Raw genomic sequence first — 19,834 nt, 5'->3', positions numbered from 1 at the left:
CCGAACAAAAAAGTAAAAAACAATCAAAATAAGCTTGTTGTAATAACTTTCTAGAAAATATTTCTCCAATCAACTGTTGTTTACTTACTAGAACTGCTCAGACTTTGAAGTTGAACCACAAAATAATATTAAGTTCATACACAAACGGAAAGTTGGTGTGTTTCAGTTATTTTGTGTTTCTAATATTGTTGAACCTTGTTGGTGTTTCAATTCGATTGTTTTTCAGTATTATTTTAAAACACATAAGTTTAAATTAAAGAATCAATTTGAATTCTGGTTTCGTATTGATATTAGGGTGTGAACGTTACAAAACTTCCGAAAGGCAATTTTGATAGCAGGTCAAGGTTTCACTCTGTGTCTCTAATCTACGCTACTTTTTATCGTGAAATCAGATATATACGTATTTTTCATTTTTGCAATGATATCCTCAAGTTATCCTTTTCAAGGCAAATTGTATTTAAACCAACACTATTATGAACTCGGCGGACTTTGCAAATTATATAAAAAATCTATATTTATCACTTTTATTTCAGGCCTCGACAGAAGAAAAAGACTTGCAGACTCCAGGGTAGTCATAACCCAACATTTTACTGAAAGAACCGTCACTTCAGGGGGCGATGTAAGTAAATCTGACCACTCATCATCATTATTATTCCTTATTCTATGGCTGATATAGGCCTCTCTCAAGGCACGCCACTGAGCTCCATCTTCAACTTTTCTTTTCTAATTTCTGCCCTTTTCTTGGTCATCTTTGAAGTATTGCCTTATGAATCTGAACACTTTGAGACGTACTTAAATGACTATCTGTCTTTACTTTCCACCTGAATTAGACAGTGATGGAATGAGATTATTTATCAATAAACTTTATTTCTTACCTGAACTTGACTTTTCTATCTTCAAACGACTTAAAAAAGTAGGTTCTCAATTTCTCTGTATTTGTATTTATACTTACAATCTTATAACCGATTTTATTGATTCTTTTAATTTAGCTTGAAATACCCATATTTGCACTCATAAAAAATCATCAAGTTTAGAACAGAAGTTTTTATTTGAAGTCTTATGTTTGTTTTTGTTGTTAAAAATATTATTAACTTTCAGATCAGCATGCAGTGTGCTGCCTCTGGCGACAGGCCACCGCAGTTTGTATGGGAGCGTGATGGTATCGTTGTGTCCAGTACTACTGATCCAAGGTAATCCTGAAGTAAGGGTTAAGTATGTCGGTCACTTGAGACGTAAGCAGCGGTGATCGAATAAGTATTATAAGTCACCGATGAGTGACTAACAAATAAAAAATTCTGTTTCTCAGCATTTAATGTGCCGAACTATAATTTCACTTAATAATTTTAGAAAACAACAACAGTCATGATGATGGAAATATAAAACATTTACGATCACAAACAACTTTACACGAAATTACGAACTAGCCAAAAACGATAAAATTTTCATGACAAATAAGCATCAATTACCAACTTACTGACCAAGCACGACCTACATCAAACTTTTAACTGACTACACTAGCAATCTGACTTGACTGAATATGATTACGTATATTATAGAGCGACACTGCAATCCAAAGGCATCGTACTGGAATAATTACTTGCCATATGGAGTAACCACGATACATGCGCAGCTAATTTGTTTGAGTGTTGTTTCATTTTTGATAGAGATACAGAGGATTTCGAATGATGGAGGTTTCATAGAGCAAAATTATTTGTTTTCCGTTCTTAACTTGGTGAATACGCAAGCTCAGATTCAGCTTTCACGACTAAAAAGATGAACCCATTGTATTGAAATGATTCGGAGCAAGAAATAATTCTACATTGTTTTTCATGACCTTTGGTATATATGTATAATTATTACATCAATTATTTGGTAATAGTTTACTTACACGCATGTATTGGGAACTCTCATGTAGTTTCGAACCCAACTTGATCTTGGAAACAGGACTGTCGCGACGACAAAAGTCGTCCTTAAAATAAACTTATCCTATATCTTCTAAAATGACAATGAAATTATTTTAAGTTTTTAAATCGCAACATTTTAATAATATTTATGCAACCAAGATTTTCGTAACTACTTGACTGTTCTTTAATGTCCCCAATTCTAAACTTGACCTCTTAAAATAATTCCAGATACGCTCTCGGTCAGTTGATGACGTCAGACAATTCGGTAGTGACACAGCTAAACATCACTAGAGTCAGGGTTGAAGATGGAGGTCTATATACGTGCACAGCAAGAGAAGGAGACCATGTAGCTTCTCATGAGAATCGGCTGGATGTTTATGGTAAGTAAATTACTGATATTCTTTTTGCTTTTTGGGTCTTTCATTTCTTGATGTCCGGATCAGACTTTGGTGATCGCAATTTTGAAACAAAATTGTGTGACAGTTTTGACCGTATCTTCGGAACATATTTCTCTACAATTTCAGGCATTAGAAGATTTTAAACACTCTAGACTTGGTAATATCTTGAGATTGAACTTGTTCACAGTCTACTTTTTGTGAGGGCTCAATATTTGCATGTACTTTTACAGGGCCACCATACATCCGATCACTGCCACCCATCAAAGTCCAAAGTGGAGAATCTGTGAATTTGAGATGTCCATTCTATGGATATCCTATCAGGTACTTACACTCTTCTCATTTCCATACTAATTAATTAATTATCCACTCTTGTAATTCAACTATAAGATATTAATGCTCTTTAATATCTGTTTCACTCTCTTGTCTTAGCCAAATAAGAAACACGATAGACAAGGTGTCAATTTTGATCAGTGATTTCGCTCATCGGGTCACTTAATAGACAACAATGTCAAGCAATCAACCGGAATTGGACAAGAAAAACCCCAGTATTGATTTTTCACTGATTTAACACTTTCTTTTTCAGTAAAATCGATTGGGAATACAAAGGCAAACTTTTAACATCCAACGCTATTTTCCAAACACGCTACAAAAGATCCCATTCAAAACGGAAAACAAGACGAAATGCTCCAAGCGTCAACATCAATGGGATTCTATCTATACCTGAGATATCTAAGGAGTCCAATGGAGCTATATACACCTGTATAGTAACCAGCCCATCAGGAGAAATGGCTAGAAGAGCCTTTGAGATACAGGTCATAGAAGCACCTGTTCTAGATGATCTGTTATTAGGAACGAATTTGCAAGAAGGTCAAATTGTAAATATTTATTGTAATGTACGTACCGGGGATTTGCCGATCCATTTTGAGTGGCTGAAGGATGGGAAAAGGATTCCTAGTGCTTTGAAGGTAATGTGTGATGTGCTTTTTCTGGGTCTGTGGCGAAAAAGGCTTTAATATATTAATTTATAGAGATTTTGTTAGATTCGTCCAAAGATTATTTGCACAAACAGCCGATTGGTTGAGGTTACCACGCCTAAAAACCACTGCGCGCGACGTGTCACTGGTTTGAATCCCGCGTTGGACGAGCGTTTGTGTGATCCATAAATGCTTATTCTGAGTCTAGGTGGCCTCGTGTATGTGACTTGAATGTGTGTGGACACAGGAATTAAATTCCTTAGCATGAGGCGTTATTCCAAGAACAAAATTTGATTGAGAATTCACTTAATACAGTTAACAGCACAATACAATAATCTGTAACTTGTCTTTCTATTACAGGTAGTGGAAAGAAATTCCGAGCTATTCAGTGCTCTAGTAATAAAGAAGGTGTCTTTGGAGCATTGCGGGACGTACACCTGCGTTGCATCGAATCACGTAGCGAAAGTTAATCGGTCGACTGAGTTGTATATAAAAGGTAAGTTTGTTACAAAATTAATGTTAAAGAAGAAGGCAAGGTAGTGGTAGGGGTACTGCGCTCAAAATTAGATTGTTGGTTATAATTTTGATTGCTCCATTATTTTCCCTTACTTTTTTGTATCAACTTGAACTTATGCGAATTTCTTAAACAATATTGGTGATTTTAATTGATCAGCTATATTTTGTTGTTCATAATCACTGTAAGCTAATTAGGTACTTGATAATTTAAAAGGTTTGTTGAAATTACTTCAATTCTGATGTCCTATCAAAATTGTATTTGATTTATTTAAAAATTTTACAAAAATGTTTTATTGTATTTTCAGTGGCGCCAAAGTGGCTTGAAGAACCAACAAACTCCTCACTTCTTCTGGGGAGGAAAGGGGCAGTGTCTTGTAGCGCCAGTGGATACCCACAGCCACAAGTGCACTGGATGAAAAAGGATGGTAAGTCATTGTCCAACAGAGGTGACGAAATTGTCCAAAATATTGTTGTAAAAATATCTTTCCACATTTGAAAGTATCACTTCAGTCTGACGGCATGGATAGCCGAGTGGAAAAGGGCATTAGGCGAAACCCCCTCTGAACAAACGGTTGTGTTTTCCCGCGAAGGACAAGCAATTATCAGTTTCATGAATGGTGCCTTTTAGTGATGTGACTTGAGTATTTATTAAATCCTCGTTGGATGAAATTGATTACTGCACGAACATTTATTTTTAGAGAATACAAAATAGATAAGCGTCATTGAAAGCCTTTAATTAAAATTATTTTTTCCAGCTCTCCTAGGTACATGGCAACCAGTTCTGGAGCTTGCTGGTGGTGGTATCCTCAGTCTTCCTAATGGGACCCTGATTATTGAGGAGGTGTCGCTAGCAGACGAGGGATTGTATTCCTGTAATGTTGAGAATGGTGTTGGGCAGCCATTGAGCAAGACTGTCTGGATGAGTGTTAATAGTAAGTATCCAGGAAGTTTCAGGTGAATAGGAAAATTATGGCAAAAAAATACTCAATATCAATATAATATAATAATCAAATCAATAAATAATAATCATATAATTTGAAAACCCTAGCAGATATTCCGATTGATTGACCTGCTCAGATCTTTCTAAATAAAAAATATCAAATTAAAAAATTAAACTATTTTTCAAAAAAAAGACTCATCCCATTTTGAGTAAAATTAAATGCCACAACGCCATCTATGTAATATCGAAATAAGCAAAACTTGTATCTACTAGAAAACTGATAAACAAAAAAAAACAGTATCCTGTTGAATCTTTTAAATGCAAAGCTGACCAACAAAGCTTAGAAGAAAGGTAACAATGAATTTCTTTATTTTCCCAGAGCCCGTCCATTTTGAATCATCATCAACAAACGTGACGTCACAACTTGGCCACCCCTTCACATTAGAATGTAAACCTTTAGGAGATGAACCAATCAGAGTGACGTGGACCCATGATGGTAATACACTGGAGTTTGTTAATCAAAGGTATGTTTTATTTTACTAATAATATTTTTTAAACAAAATTAAACAAGATAGAAGTCGGCAAAGGATATTTAAATAGTCAATGTCAAAAACCGAAAGTAAAAAGTATGTAAATACATTTTTCGGTCCAAGTTTTCTCAAGTACAAAATTTTTGTCAGTTGTGTCGTACAATTTTTGAAGTGGCAATTGGAAACTTGGTAATACAACTTCTAATCTCACAGCTGCAAGTTTGTTTAATATTTTTTGCCCAAAGTGGCCTTTATAAACATTTATGTTTCAGAGCAAAAGTATCAGAAACAAAGACCGCTCTTGGTGTGATCAGTACGATAAACCTTCAGTATTCGGAGACAGCAGACGCTGGACTGTACCAGTGCAGAGCAAGTAATCCTTATGGAACTGCTAGTTTTAATGTGCATCTAACTATATTAGGTAAGTCCTACATCACCATCTATTTTGTCATAATTTATACTTTACAAAAAAATAACTCCATTTTATAATCAGTTTACAAGTCATTAAAATGCCATTAACAAACGGTGAAAAAAAACATCGCGAGACAAACTGGATTTCAAATATTCTAATCTGGCATCGTCAATCCGTAAGCGTTAATCACAAGCTAGCATGATTATCGATGCTGAGTGTTTCCATATATGGAAAGAGGCCTGTGCCCGGCAATAGGACGAATATAGGCTGGTATTATTTTAGTATATCATCTAAATGTACTGCACGGATAGCCGTGTGGTTGAGGTCACCAATCTAAACGCACTGAGCGCCACGCGTCGCTGGTTTGACTCAGTGTACAGAACAAGCGTTTATGTGTGCATCTTTGAGTATGTGTCTTGATAATTGTGAAATCCTCTTCAACACAAGGATTAAATTCCTTGCGAAAGTCGTTTTTCTTTTAATATACTTGTATATTCCTGTTGTCAGAGCCCCCCACGCCGCCGTCGGACGTCCGCGTGGAGTCGGTGCGCGCGCGCGGCGCCGTGCTGTCGTGGCGCGACACGCTGCGGGCGCACGCGCGCCACTACAGCCTGCAGTACTCGCACACGCACTACAGCGACGCCATCTGGGAACATGCTACTACTATTAATGTTACGAGGTATGAGTGAAGGTGGTTTTATTATCCGATCCCTTATGACATTTTCAACCGAATAAAAAAAAGGATTTCTACCTCAGAACTTTGCACTGTATGAACCGATCTTGTAGTGCTTTTTTAATTAGCGTGAAACGTCTAGCATCTAGTCTCAAAAAATATTAGCAAGTTTGAATTAATAGTTTATTAATAATTTTTGAGCACTCACTTCATACTCTGTTGTGATTTCAGAAATGTTTAGAATTTTGATTGCTCGGACATATGTACTTTTACAAAGAAAGTACATAAGTTAGGAATCTATTATATGGGGTCCTTATTAAATAATGTCCTTTTTCGGCAACTGTACTCTTCAACACAATACCCGTCTAATTATTATGATGGATTCACAATAATAAAAAAAAATATTACACTTGTAAATGAACAATGTTTCAGGAAAGAACAGGACCTCCGTCAAACGATGGAGCTTCAAAACCTCCGCCCAGCAACGCCTTACGCCGTGCGGGTCGCTACTGGGAACGAGGTCGGAGTGTCCATGTACACCGCACCAATACATTTCACTACCCCTGAAGAAGGTTCGTTATTTTACCCACATCTCGATTCATTATGACGACTCCGCCGTGTCAGCTCATTATTCAGGACTCCGTTTGGGTCCGAAACTAATAGTTGCATTTGATTGAAGGAGATTTATTTGCTGGATAAATCTCCTTCAATCAAATGGCTGGCTTTAAATATTTTACTTGAGATGAGTTAAGATAAGTCCATTCGGAATAATGATAGTTACGGAAAGAAGCTGAAGTTGAAAAGTAAATTCGAAATCTGTCTATGAAAGTTGTAAAAAGTTAATTTCAAATCAGTTGTTTCTGAAACATAGCATGTCCAGTTATTACTTGAAATAGAGGTAGAGTAGTAAGTCAAGTTATTCAAATTAATCCAAGAAGACAGGATGTTAAGATCAAAAAGGAACTTACGGCATTTCTGTTGATTCAACAAGTTGTGCTAAGCGAAAATCTTTAACTTAACAATGAATTGTTATATCAATAAGAGTGCAATTTCTTTGGCATTTTTTTCCTAAAGTCTTCCATTTTTTGCCAGCTCCATCATCAGCTCCGGTGAATTTACAAGTGGAACAGACGGAGAACCCTGGAGAACTGTACGTGTCGTGGTCGGCGCCGTTGAAGGAGACTCATAACGGAGTTATCGTTGGATATCATGTTAAAGCTGTGCCTCAGAGTATAGGTTCAGGTAAATTTTACAAAGATTTTAATGTATTAGTATCCTTTATACATTTAGTATCTTTGGTTTAAATAATATTTGTTCTAACCTAACCTAAAAATATACCCCATTATTTTTGTTATGCTAAAATCCTAATCATGTCAACGATTTTGAATTCAACAGATTTTGTTTTATTCTAGTCCCCATCCCATTAATTACATGTACAACTAAAGATCATTTCATTTCAGGTTATTTATACATTTCAAATTTGATGGATTTATTATTCAAAACACAGGTTTCTTGTGTGGGAATAAATATTCCTTTGAAACAAAACAACAAAATCCGAATGGACGTGTTTTTAATACTTACCCTTACTTTTACAGTTTCGGATGAGGCTGACACTAGAACTGTGAAAGTGTCTCAAATGTCTGGAAAACAAGAAACCCTACTTAGCGGACTGATGAAGAATACCAGGTAATTGATGTTAGCTCTTGTGAAACTATCAGTTATATAGGCATTATACAATGATTGTCGCTGATATTCAAAACTAGTTTTTAAACTGGCGTACTTTTTTCAATTCAGTTTATCAAGGTCTACTGCTGGATATAGGCCTTCCCCAAGGTGTATCACTACGCCTGGATTTCGGTAGAATGGATGTGATAATGGGTCATTAATGTCTTAATCTTTTTTCAGGTATGCTGTTTCTGTGTCAGCCTTCACGAATGCTGGGTCCGGACCATTCTCTCTACCTGTATTTCAAGATACAAGAGAGGGAGGTAAGATAATGATTATGTCTGAAAACCTTAGCTGAATATTTTATCAATTTTTTTAAACGACTTGAAACGGCCTCGCAGACATTAAAGTCACAGACAAAAATACACCCCGACTTAGGACAAGCATGTTTTACACAAATGCTGGTCAAAAGCAAATGCGGGGATTGAAACCGCGATAATAGCTTTGGCGTGGTGACCTTTATCACTCGAATATCCGTGCAGTCGAATTGATTAATGAAGTTTACAAGAACGGTCAATTTCAAATAAGAAGTATTTAGCTGATTATGTAAAAATGGTCTGAAATACAAATTATTTTGATGGAATTGACGGGAAAAACAGCACTTAATGATTTTTTTTTAAACATTTTGAGTAACTAAAATCTAATTACCTCGAAGCTTAAATTGATGTGGCTTTTGTCAGAAAGTTTTTTTTTTAATTTATTTCTCTAACTAATTACCTATTTACCTTTACCTACCAATATTTTATTTCAGCTCCAGAACAAGCTCCATCATCAGTGGAGTGTACCGCAGTGTCCTCCACATCATTGAGGATCGGATGGCAGCCGATAGGTCTTCCTGGACAAGGAAACTCTTTAGTAGGATATACCGTGTTATATGCTACGGACGGTGAGTATTAAACAGAAAACACAGATGGTTAAAAAAATGGACCACCCTCACTTTTAAGGGCGATGATAGGTTGGTTCTCTGGATTGCAACAGGTTGAGAGAAAAATGAAAATGTACATCCATGATAGAAAAAGTGTTTACATAACTCATAAAACATCTTTAGAATTTAACGTTAAATTAAAATCCTTCGTATTCAGAATACTAATCGTGAGATACGGTTCATAAAATAAAACAATAAGAATTCGTCTTCACTTTTAATTCATAACTGATTTTATAACTTTTAATTCAAACTGATCGATCAACTGATCGATCGAATCAATTTGCCAAACTGATAGTCTTCTAATATTGTTATTTATACCGTCTTCCACTATCCCGCTTTTCATGCACACAAAGCACCATCTCTTTCTTCCGTTTTTTTTTAATTTCCAATACTACTTTTATTTCCAGAAGCGGCCTGGCAGAATCAAACGTCGTTGCATACAGAGCTCTATCTTCAAGGCCTGCTAAAGTACACAAACTACACTTTGAAGGTGGCTGGATTCTCAAACTACGGAGCTGGACCATATTCTTATCCAATCGTCTGCGCTACATTACAAGATGGTAATACTTTCTGTGATTTTTTTGTCATTTAATATGCACTGGCGCACTGCTGAGATAAAGAAATCTACTCTAAGTGGTGCCATAAATTCAATTAGTCTGCCATAATCCACGTTGCGTTATACTAACAAACATTCATTTTTCTGATGGTCTATAGATATATCTGTGAGTCTATGCCGCAGTCCACAGATGATAGTGTATACATTCATTCTGGTCTCCTTTCAATTGAATGGGTTAAATTATTATAATACTCAACGCATTCAAAATTTTAATATCGAATTATTAACTTACTTTTAGTCATCTTTTGCAACATGCAACAGAAAACAAGAAGTCATTTTTTTTTCATGAATAACAAATATTTGTATTATTCCCTAAATACGGTTTAATTTTTCTCCAGTGCCGGGACCGCCAGCAGACATCAAAGTTCTAGTCCTATCTTCGTCATCACTGCTCATTAGTTGGAAGAAACCCACCCATCCGAATGGGGAACTGCTCTACTATACTGTCTATGTAAAGCCAACTTCAAGGTCAGTTTTATTGAAAACTTTTTACAAGATTCTGTAATAGTTCTAAGTGAAGTTGTTTTAAAATCGTCCTCGGAAATTACTAGTTATTTGTTTTTAATACAACGGTAAAAATCACGAAAAACGTTTACCTTAATACATCATCATCCTAGCCTTACTCCAACTATCGGAGACTTTTAAGGTTGCAATATCACATCGTTGTCGCAAGCACTGGCTTTTGACATTTTATAATATTTTAAAGTAGCTCGTTTTTAAATTACTGACCAACAACACTTGAAATAAAATAGTTATTAATATAATAAGTTAGCCATAACAAATGCAGTACAGCCTACGAATTTACCACAGCAATGGTCCGCCACAGACATTCCGCGTAGAAGCGGAAGGTCGGTGTAGTGCCGAGGTGAAGGAGCTGACGGCGGGGCGCACGTACGAGGCCTGGGTGGCCGCCAGCACCGCCGCCGGCCAGGGCGCCGCCTCTGCCAGGGCCGCGCACACGCCTACACACAGAGGTAGGGGGAGCTTTGGGTAGCTGATTGGGGATTTCATCTATGGCATGGTCTCTAGGGAGGCATCGCTGATCGGACTACATTACACTTGTATTATCGTCCTTCATGTCTTTTTCTAACTATTTTGGGTCGGATTCCAGTCCAAACGGATGCTGTTAAGTTCCACTGTTTTAAAAGCAGCGACCTTCTCAACCCAGTTTCTTAGATCTTATGGGACTTAACATCCAAAGACCTCATGCATGCTCTACCAAGTTTTATGCTTTACCAAGTTTTCGGCCTATCGATTTTTTGCAACTTTTGTTTAAACTATTAATCATATTTGTTTTTCTTTCCAGTGGTGGCTGGAGTCGCGTCTCTTGGTGGGACAGTGTCCGTGGGAGTGGGGAGCTCTCTGCTACTGGTATGCCAATGTGTTGGCATCCCGCCACCGCGCACCGTATGGTACCACAAGCACAACATCATCACTCATCATCCGAGATTCACTAGGAATCATGATGACAGCCTCTTAATTAATAGTAAGTAATCAAATGGTAGTTTTCTTTTCCTTCTTTGTAGTTCTCAACTCCTCATACCAGAAGGTCGGGACTGTATGAGGCTGCGTCGTCCATTTGTTCATTCTTGCGGAATGAAACGTAACTGCAAAGATGGACGTTTGAATGAGATTGGACTTTTTCAAAAAAACAATCAGAGTTCAGCGAATCCTAATGAAACAGTTGAAAAACTATATTTATTATAATCATCATTTTAAGAGTGAACTATCACTGTCTGGCTTTTTAGCGTGTGCTACTGTTAGTTACAACAATCTACTTCACAACAAGAGAAACTCCTGCTATGCCTTCAAAGTAACTTATATTTTCTACATCTCACCATTCAAAATTTAACAAAAATCTTTTCTTTTCAGACATAGACCAATCCCTCAGTGGGAACTACACGTGCTTAGCCAAGAACCTATACGGTTCTGACTCGGTGGAGTACACCGTGATAGTACTGCCGCTACCTGAAGCTCCGATACTAAGAGCGACGCCGTATAAAGACTCTATACTCGTAGAATGGGAACAGCCTTACTATTCGATTAGTAATAAGACTGCTGGGCAGAAGATTAGTGAGTATTTCTTTATTAGTTTTAGAATCAAATGACTGACAAGGCAAAATTATGCCTGAAAAGTATGAAAGTTAAGTAATATCTACAATAGTACGCTGTGTCATGATTTTTAAAATTGCATTTTTCTTTTTACACAATAATTAGTATAGAACATTTTGGCATAGCATTTTCTATCTTCTTTAATATCAGAAATACTCTAATTTGGAACAACCTAAAAGTAAGACGAAAGTGTAAGTGACGTAAGAGTTCTCCAGTAAAAGACTCGAGAAACGAAAGGATAATTGAGATAAAATTACGGTCAAAACACCTATTTGACTTCCCAGGTTACAGTCTAACTTGGAAAGAGGCCAATAGTCCGTGGCGGGAAGCATGGCCAACGAACAAGCTGCCCAATCTGTCCGGAGTTCAGAAACACGCTCTAACCGGACTGAAGTGCGGCACCAAGTACTCTTTACGAATCACAGCGACTAACAAAGTTGGGACCTCACAACCTGCTTATTTGGACGTCAGTACTTTGGGAGGAGGTATGGTGTTTTCTTATTAATCGATTGAGGTCATGATTTTAGATGAGGCAGAAGACAATTAACCGTGTTGATTAAAATCGAAATCAAAACCAAAACAAAACCAAAATTAGAATTAGCCTACTACTTAAGTAGCACATTTTATTTAACCAGGTTTAAAATTCTGTAATACATAATTTATATTTAATTGCATTTTTAACATGAATTTGTCATATTACGTGTAAACTTTTTGTTGTCAACTAGAAGAAGTGGAGGTAATGTGTAGGCGATTCAAATCCTCTATTAACATAAACAAAATTAAAAAAGCTGTTGTATTGAATGATTTATTTTCAACCACTTTATCTATACAATAGCAATTAATATGGACTAATATTCTAGAAGTAGGCTAATTATATACCACTCCATCTTATGTTTTTTGTCATTTAAAAACATAGGATAATACCCTATCTTGAATAATTCCTTTCTCTTCATCACACTAGTACCAATACCACCCGTAACCAACGAATGGCTCTGGAGCAATGCCTCCCACATCTACGTGCAGCTGGCTGGCTGGGACCACGGAGGCTGTCCGCTGAGGGTCCTCGATGTGGAGTACAAGCAGCTGGGCGCTCGGGCCTGGACTAGAGCTCATAATAATATGGTGAGTGGGGTTTTATGATCTGTGTGTAAGACAATACAGGACATTTCCGGATATTTTCTTTTTAAGTATTGATGCTGGACTAAACTATTCAAGAGTTTTCATATTTTTGAAAAAAAATAATGAACTTTCTAGTAAAGTTTGATGACTTAACTTCATAATGTTTTTACTGATACCATACTCAGTTATTTTATAACTTATAAGTTCCTCACTTAACCAATTTTGAACGATAACTGACGTTTTGCGCAACTGGTGTATCGGGGACTTACCTGAAAATTAGCTAACTATACCAATCAACATGTAATTCTCAACAAAATGCGATGTGTCTACGTTGAAAACCAAATTACTTCACCCAAAATTTAACTTTAACTAAATGATTTTACGCTTTCGTCCTCTTTCCATAGCCATATTCAGAACTATCATCGTGGAACCTCCCATCTCTGTACCAAACAAAGATCCCGACGTACGCTGTCTCGGATTTATCGCCGGGCACTTGGTACCAGGTGCGAGTGACCGCGACAAACGAAGCTGGAAGTATCACTACAGTCTATAACTATGCTACGAAGAATGAGGATGGCAGTAAGTAGATTTTATCTGGCTCTTTTTCGGCAGTTTATGACGGCAACGATAAGCATATTATGGTTATCAGAGCTCGACGTGTTGTGCATTTATGGACAAGCTGTACTATTGTGTAATCCAAAAATCTTAAATCTTGTTTTAAGACCCAGACACATTGTGCCGGTAAATGTTTAAATCAAAACTTTTTTAATTTGTTAATGTAGAATAGCCTTTTCTCAATTATGTTGGCTTGGGTTCAGTGAGAATCAGTGCTTTAACAAGGAGGTACTGCTTATCTGACTATGTCAACCTAATTACCCTGGGCAACACGACACAGCTTAGTAATGCTGGATGTCAGACTACATTGGTTTTGTTCATCTATTATGGAGGTTATTAGAAACTATGTTATAAAAATCAGCCCAAAATCTTGTTTAGATTAGTTTTACATTTTTAATGCGTCAACAATTATTTATACTTTTTTTTGGTGTGGTATCGATCACAGTTTTGGTCTAAGATTATAGTTTTTTCAACAGCATTAACATACTTTTTCAGGTGAAATTGGTCCCCCATCCGAACTCTTCGATTTGAACATGCTGGTGATAATCTGCAGTTCCATACTCCTCACCATATGCCTTCTAAGCTGCATATATATCCTGGTCAAGAGACAAAGGTAAGCTAGAGTATTTTGATAGCCTGATCCTACGATATTTTTTTTCAACTAATTACCTCATCTTATCGCAGCCTACTTCTGGACATAAGCCTATCAAAAGTTGCACCTCAGCCTCCGAATCTCCGCCTTATCAATTCCAGTTCGAGCCAGTTTTTAGTTTCAGTTTCTTGCCTGCAAACATTTGCCAACCAAACATATTTTTCGTTTATTGCGTAAGCAATTGAGTCCAGTGAAGTATATTTTGGTAATTTTACCCCCGTATTCGTATTACCATCTATGCCTCACGTTTTTTCTTCGTCCCGCCGCTAACTGGTCCTGAGTTAGCTTCAGTGGCGCCGTCTATCTGCTGGCTCCCATTGTGTGGTGAATTTCGTCCAGCGATCAGCAGATCTTGTCTTACAGGAGTTGCAATGATGGGCATGTATGGCGGGCTAGTCCTAAGACCCATTGATTGTGAAATCCCATAATAGCCTTATCGTATATTTTATTTTTTCAGAACCGGCAACCTTACAGAATACCGGGACTCCATAACGGTGGACAACAAATCGGAGAGCGGCAACCTGACGGCGAACACATCACACACGAATCTCGCCAATGTGAAGGAAAATGCAATGAATGCTCAGAACAGGATATACAGTGCTCCGATACATATGCGGAATAATAGTAAACATGGTAAATAACTCCCAAAATTGTAGAATCCCACGCAAAAAACATCGGTGTAATAACTTTGACGTGTCTGCCTGTAAGTCCATCTGCGGCATCATAGCTGTCGAACGGATTGAACGATTTTAACTGAGTTAAACTTTTTATAAGAGCGAGTCTACTTTGACATGTTTAGTAGATCGCGGTCAAACTATTTAAGTTGTGAGGGGTGTTAGTTTTAACAGTCAGGGTTTTTTTGTTGTTATTCAGAGCAGAACTAGTAAGTTCTAGTAATACCATGCCTGAAGTCAAGTGCCATTTCTCCGAGCGCTAACGCCAAACGACTCGCTCTAATGTATTAAAATAAAATATCAAGGTCTCGTTTGATAAATCCGACAAAATCAGTAAACTTTACAATTTATGCAAATCAATCTCTCTAGAAGATGTCTACCCTAGCCAAGGGTAGTAATCTATTTTCAAATTTGTATGGACTACGAATTCCGCTATTTAAAATGGCCGTACGAAAATTAGTATTCTTGTAAATATTTTGCCAGCAAAATAGTTGGATATTCCGTTCAGGAACCCGAACGGAATATCCAACTATTCACTGCCAGTAAGTAAGTATCTAAAATGCAAGTGTAAATAAAGGAATTGGACCATCATCTTCTTATAAGTCCCCCTGGCATCCCGTCTTATCACTGTAGTTCCCGTTAACGACATAGGTTTATCTGCTATTACTGGATGCCGCAATTTAATTACTAAGTTAAAACTTCTGATAATGTATCCTTATTACGACCGGCTATCGGTTCTCACGTCATTTTACAAGCCTACAAGGATAATTGTAACGGTTTAAATCAATTAATTGGATATCGAATGACGTATTAATTATTATACATGCAATTAATATAAATGAAACGGGTATAGAAGCCGTAAGACTTGACATGATACAATGGACTATTTAGAGATTGATCTTTAAAAAAAAGAACGCCTTCCACACGAAGGTGGTCCTTGTGAAGTAGCGGGTTTCACTAACATTCGAGTTACATGCACATAGACATACCCAAAATAAGGATTCGTGGATCAAAAAATAGCTTGTTATATATTATGGAAGCAATGAATCAATTTGTGTGACAGAGAAACACAAATTATAACATTTTTAGTACACAAACTCGCTGTATATTTACAAGGGTTACCCAACACATGTGACCCCTAACAAAACGTCTGTCATATTACCAAACACGATACAATGGACAAATTTGAACTCGGGTTTAGTGACAACTGAAGCTAAGTTGACAAAGTGAATGGTGACTTAGCCAGAAGTCGCAAGTTCGAGTCCTGCCTAAGGTTTAAATTTTTCCCCTCTTTTACGATTATGCACAATTTCTGGGTCAATGCCAGTACCATTTACGTCCATTTTCTGACTTGATAAAAACTCCACAGCAACAGGATAAGTATAATAGGTCTCGAGATAGTAAAAGGAAGTTAACATTGACGACAGAGGAAAAGGTGTTTGAAATAATATTATCTTTACCTGCTAATGAGGTAATTAGGTAATTCATATGATGATTGGAATATGTTGTTGGTTGGCAACAGAAGTCGGTTCAGAACACCAGCTATTGCCTAAACTTTAGTACATCTAGTATTGAAGTTTAGACAATCCGATATTTGAAACAAAGAAACGAAATCATTTATTTCTTTTGTAAGATGGATATATCATTACTATATACGGGTCTCAATTTATGAGCTCGTTTCATTCAACATTGCCTACCTGACAAGGCCGAGAAAATTTAAAAAATCAATCGCGGACCTACCTGCTCTTTACTGTTTTAGCAAAAAAAATCCCTGCTCAGTTACAAGGCTATTTGTACCCTGAGGAAATACATTTTGGAACTGCACAACTAAACTAAATAAATCAATGCTTTAGCTAAGGTTCCAAAAGTACCTTTCTTAAGCCTTTTTTTTAAGGCGCGGGAATCCTCATGGGCACCCACTCCCTCGGGGTAGGAAATGGCTAGTGTTAGACTCTTACTGACTAAACCTGAACCGCCGTGCTACGACATCCGCGACAATTGAAAGTTAAAAATTATTTTCTTCGGTTTTGGACAAATGTTTGATTAAAATCCTTCTTTCATTACAGAGTTGTACGAGATAAGCCCATACGCCCAGTTTGCTGTCGGCTTCCGGACGTTCGGTCACGTGGAGAACCAGGACATGCCCAGTCGACACGCCAAACACAGATACGATACTGGTAATGACGTCATTAACATGTTAATTAAAGCTTTAAGAGTTGGTTAAAATCTTTTTCTTCGAGTTCATAAAGAAGATTCTTAATTATTCGTTATTTTTCTTTTTTTCTTATGTATGTTACTCCAAAATTTCGGATTGGAAATGATCCGATTTCATTGATTTTTTTTTGTGTCAAAAAGATTGTAATTTTCCTCAAATACCTCAAGTTTTGCTCGTCAGTTTTTATTTGAAGTGGGCTGAATTGCTCCATTACTAAAAAAAAAATAGATTTAACTCAGTAATTTTTATTTGAAGTCAGTTGTATGTTTTAAATCTTTCGTATAACTGAAAAACTTCCTATTTCTACCTTTCAGTATTAAAATAAAACAATTGAAATGTTTCTTTTTTCAGAAACCAGTTTTCAAGTGTGTTCAGAATCTGAGGACAGTGACAGCATATCAAAATCCACCCTTAAAAGTGTTCCAAGAAGTAAGTTAATTATCCTTGATACTTTATTTTGATGAATAAATAAAACATCTGCGTCAGAATCAGTTTATAATACCGTCATTAGTAATGAAGGTATACATAAACACACACATACCTGATCTCAGACATTATTAAAATTCGATTATTTTTAGCATAAGCAGGTATTTTCGGGTTAATTTAAAATTAGAGTGATATCAAAAATGTTGTACCTATTGTATTTTTTTCAGAAGTCTGCCGAACCCCGCACCACAGATAACTAAGCAGTGAATTTCAGTACCCAAACTCATTCGTCTCCAAGGACCATATTTCTTAAAAACTCCGAAAAGTTCTAGCTACTCACTGCCTACAATTTTGTTATTCAAACTTTTAGAATAAACGTATACTAAAACTACATAAATATTAAAATAGAAAATTGATAGAAATAAGACAATATGGATTTGGAAAGAAACAAAAAACCTTATGACATTCAGCTTTTAAATCTATATCTATATCTATACTTCTATATACTAATATATAAAGCTGAAGAGTTTGTTTGTTTGGACGCGCTAATCTCAGGAACTACTGGTCCAAATTGTTCAAAAAAAATTATTTTTGTGTTGAATAGACCATTCATCGAGGAAGGCATTAGGCTATAAACCATCACGCTGCGACTAATAGGAGCGAAGATAGGTACAATGGAAAATGTGAAAAAACAGGGCAGGTATAAATCATATCTTATATCTTCTACCCACGGGAACGAAGTCGCGGGCAACAGCTAGTTAATACATACAAGTATTACGTGACGTAAAGCCTTCTTAATTCGTTTACGGATTAAGTTTTGACCTCTTTTAGCTTATGTTATTGCCTTTACCTCAGAACAAATATTTTTTGTAAATACTCGTACTGATAATAAATCAAAGAATTGAATTTCAAGTGAATACCTTGATGTGAATACTTTTGAATATGTTCATCATTGGTGACAAAATATTACGATTGAATTGTGCCAAAATATCGTTTTTTAACTAAATGGAAAAGATTGTCTCCCAAAAGATTATGTGCCAAAAAAACGTGTTCAAATGCAAGTTGCACTCGCAAACCAAAAAGTCGTCTAAAGAAAAGAAATCATAATAAATGGTTATAAATTCAATTCATGACCTTATAAATATTCATAATCTGTGCAAATTTAAACTGCCTAGCGGTTCATAATACACATTATACTGGTAGACCGGCAAGAAGCCGAATCCTAGTTATCCTAGTGATGGCGTTCCATACTCGAATGGTGACTCAAATGAAAGCGCTCTAAAATAGAATATTGACGACTTAATCAAGAGAGTTCATGGTTTCGTTTGACGACATTTGTGTTAGGAAACTTTGATATGGAAATCCGATTTTCAATATATTCTTTGCAGTTATGTTGTTTGTCGGCGTGGTTAACTAAACAATGACACAACAACAACTCATTGTACTTGATCACGTTAAATTAACCGATCTTGTACTGCCCACCCTACCAGCATTCATAGCAGATCAAGTTCTATTCTATTTGTACACTATTCTGTAAATGTCATAGGTGTGATAAAATAAATGAAAAACGATCTCCCGTATTATATATCCGCATAGTATTATTGTGATACGTTATAATATTTATATTTTATATTCATTAGAGTAACGCCCTGTTAAGTTTCGATGTAATATATTATGTATTCATTAATTGTAGAGTGTTATGTTAAATCCTTCTATAGTGTTGGTAAACAAAGTCTTTATAAAAACACAAGAATTTATGTAACGTCAATGTCTCAAATAACAATATAGGCCGCCTAAAACGTCACCATGCATTTTTATTCCCTCTGTTTGATGCAGCGAGTAGTGTCAGACTCTTACTGACTAAACCTGTACCGCCGTGCTACGTCATCTGCGTTTTGAAGTCTTTATATGGCAATGCTTAGCAATAATCCATGGACAGCTATGTAAAAGCCTGCTGCAGATATGTATCGGGTCCTAGACAAGTTGATTTCTCCCGCGCGCTCTCACTGATCAAATTACCCAAATAAAATAATTATGAACAGATGCGGTGTATGACGTTTTACCAGTAGGTGGCATCTACTCGCATTGGAGATTAAATTCTGTGACTGTTGGATTTCATTGACACAATTTAATTTTCATACCTGAAAAAAAAACCATGTTAAAAAAAAAGATGTACAAGCTTAGACCAAGTATCTTACGAGCTCTTACTTTGACAAGGTCTCAAAGTCTGCAAGAATTTGGAAATCTGACTGTAAAATCATGAGGATATAGACAAGCAAATCTAAACTTTGTTTTCTTAAAAATAAAGGACAAAATCCCTTAGACTAGACTCTCATAATCAGCTAATGTTTAGCATAATTAGTTTAGCTTAGCTTACCAAATATTCATATGTGATTCGTGGCTCCTTA

The 19,834-nt window shown here is 36.4% G+C and overlaps 1 protein-coding gene across 1 annotated transcript; it reads left to right on the top strand.

Moving 5' to 3' along the window:
- Positions 1-389: 389 nt before the first annotated feature.
- LOC113499461 (Down syndrome cell adhesion molecule-like protein Dscam2) lies at positions 390-17,914 on the top strand. Its single transcript, XM_026879946.1, has 29 exons — positions 390-619; positions 1,099-1,190; positions 2,133-2,284; positions 2,533-2,623; positions 2,886-3,267; positions 3,637-3,772; positions 4,098-4,217; positions 4,548-4,724; positions 5,112-5,256; positions 5,535-5,683; positions 6,182-6,353; positions 6,780-6,919; positions 7,440-7,589; positions 7,943-8,033; positions 8,253-8,335; positions 8,824-8,958; positions 9,405-9,557; positions 9,952-10,081; positions 10,424-10,587; positions 10,920-11,099; positions 11,486-11,686; positions 12,010-12,210; positions 12,687-12,847; positions 13,249-13,423; positions 13,955-14,072; positions 14,569-14,744; positions 16,852-16,962; positions 17,352-17,429; positions 17,654-17,914. The coding sequence occupies exons 1-29, from the start codon at positions 419-421 to the stop codon at positions 17,680-17,682; spliced, it is 4,293 nt and encodes a 1,430-aa protein (XP_026735747.1). The 5' UTR covers positions 390-418; the 3' UTR covers positions 17,683-17,914.
- Positions 17,915-19,834: the final 1,920 nt, after the last annotated feature.

The sequence above is a fragment of the Trichoplusia ni genome, chromosome 12 (assembly GCF_003590095.1).
Source record: "Trichoplusia ni isolate ovarian cell line Hi5 chromosome 12, tn1, whole genome shotgun sequence".
NCBI lineage: Eukaryota > Metazoa > Arthropoda > Insecta > Lepidoptera > Noctuidae > Trichoplusia > Trichoplusia ni.
Note: the sequence above shows the minus strand (reverse complement) of the source record. Positions and strands in the feature narration are given on the sequence as shown.

What these genes read in the sequence shown, in the direction of transcription:
- LOC113499461 (XM_026879946.1), top strand. Translation starts at nt 419, where the DNA reads ATGATATCCTCAAGTTATCCTTTTCAAGGCAAATTGTATTTAAACCAA. An exon ending in ACTACTATTAATGTTACGAG is followed by an intron (nt 6,354 to 6,779) that starts GTATGAGTGAAG and finishes ACAATGTTTCAG; the next exon opens with GAAAGAACAGGACCTCCGTC. An exon ending in TCAAGATACAAGAGAGGGAG is followed by an intron (nt 8,336 to 8,823) that starts GTAAGATAATGA and finishes ATTTTATTTCAG; the next exon opens with CTCCAGAACAAGCTCCATCA.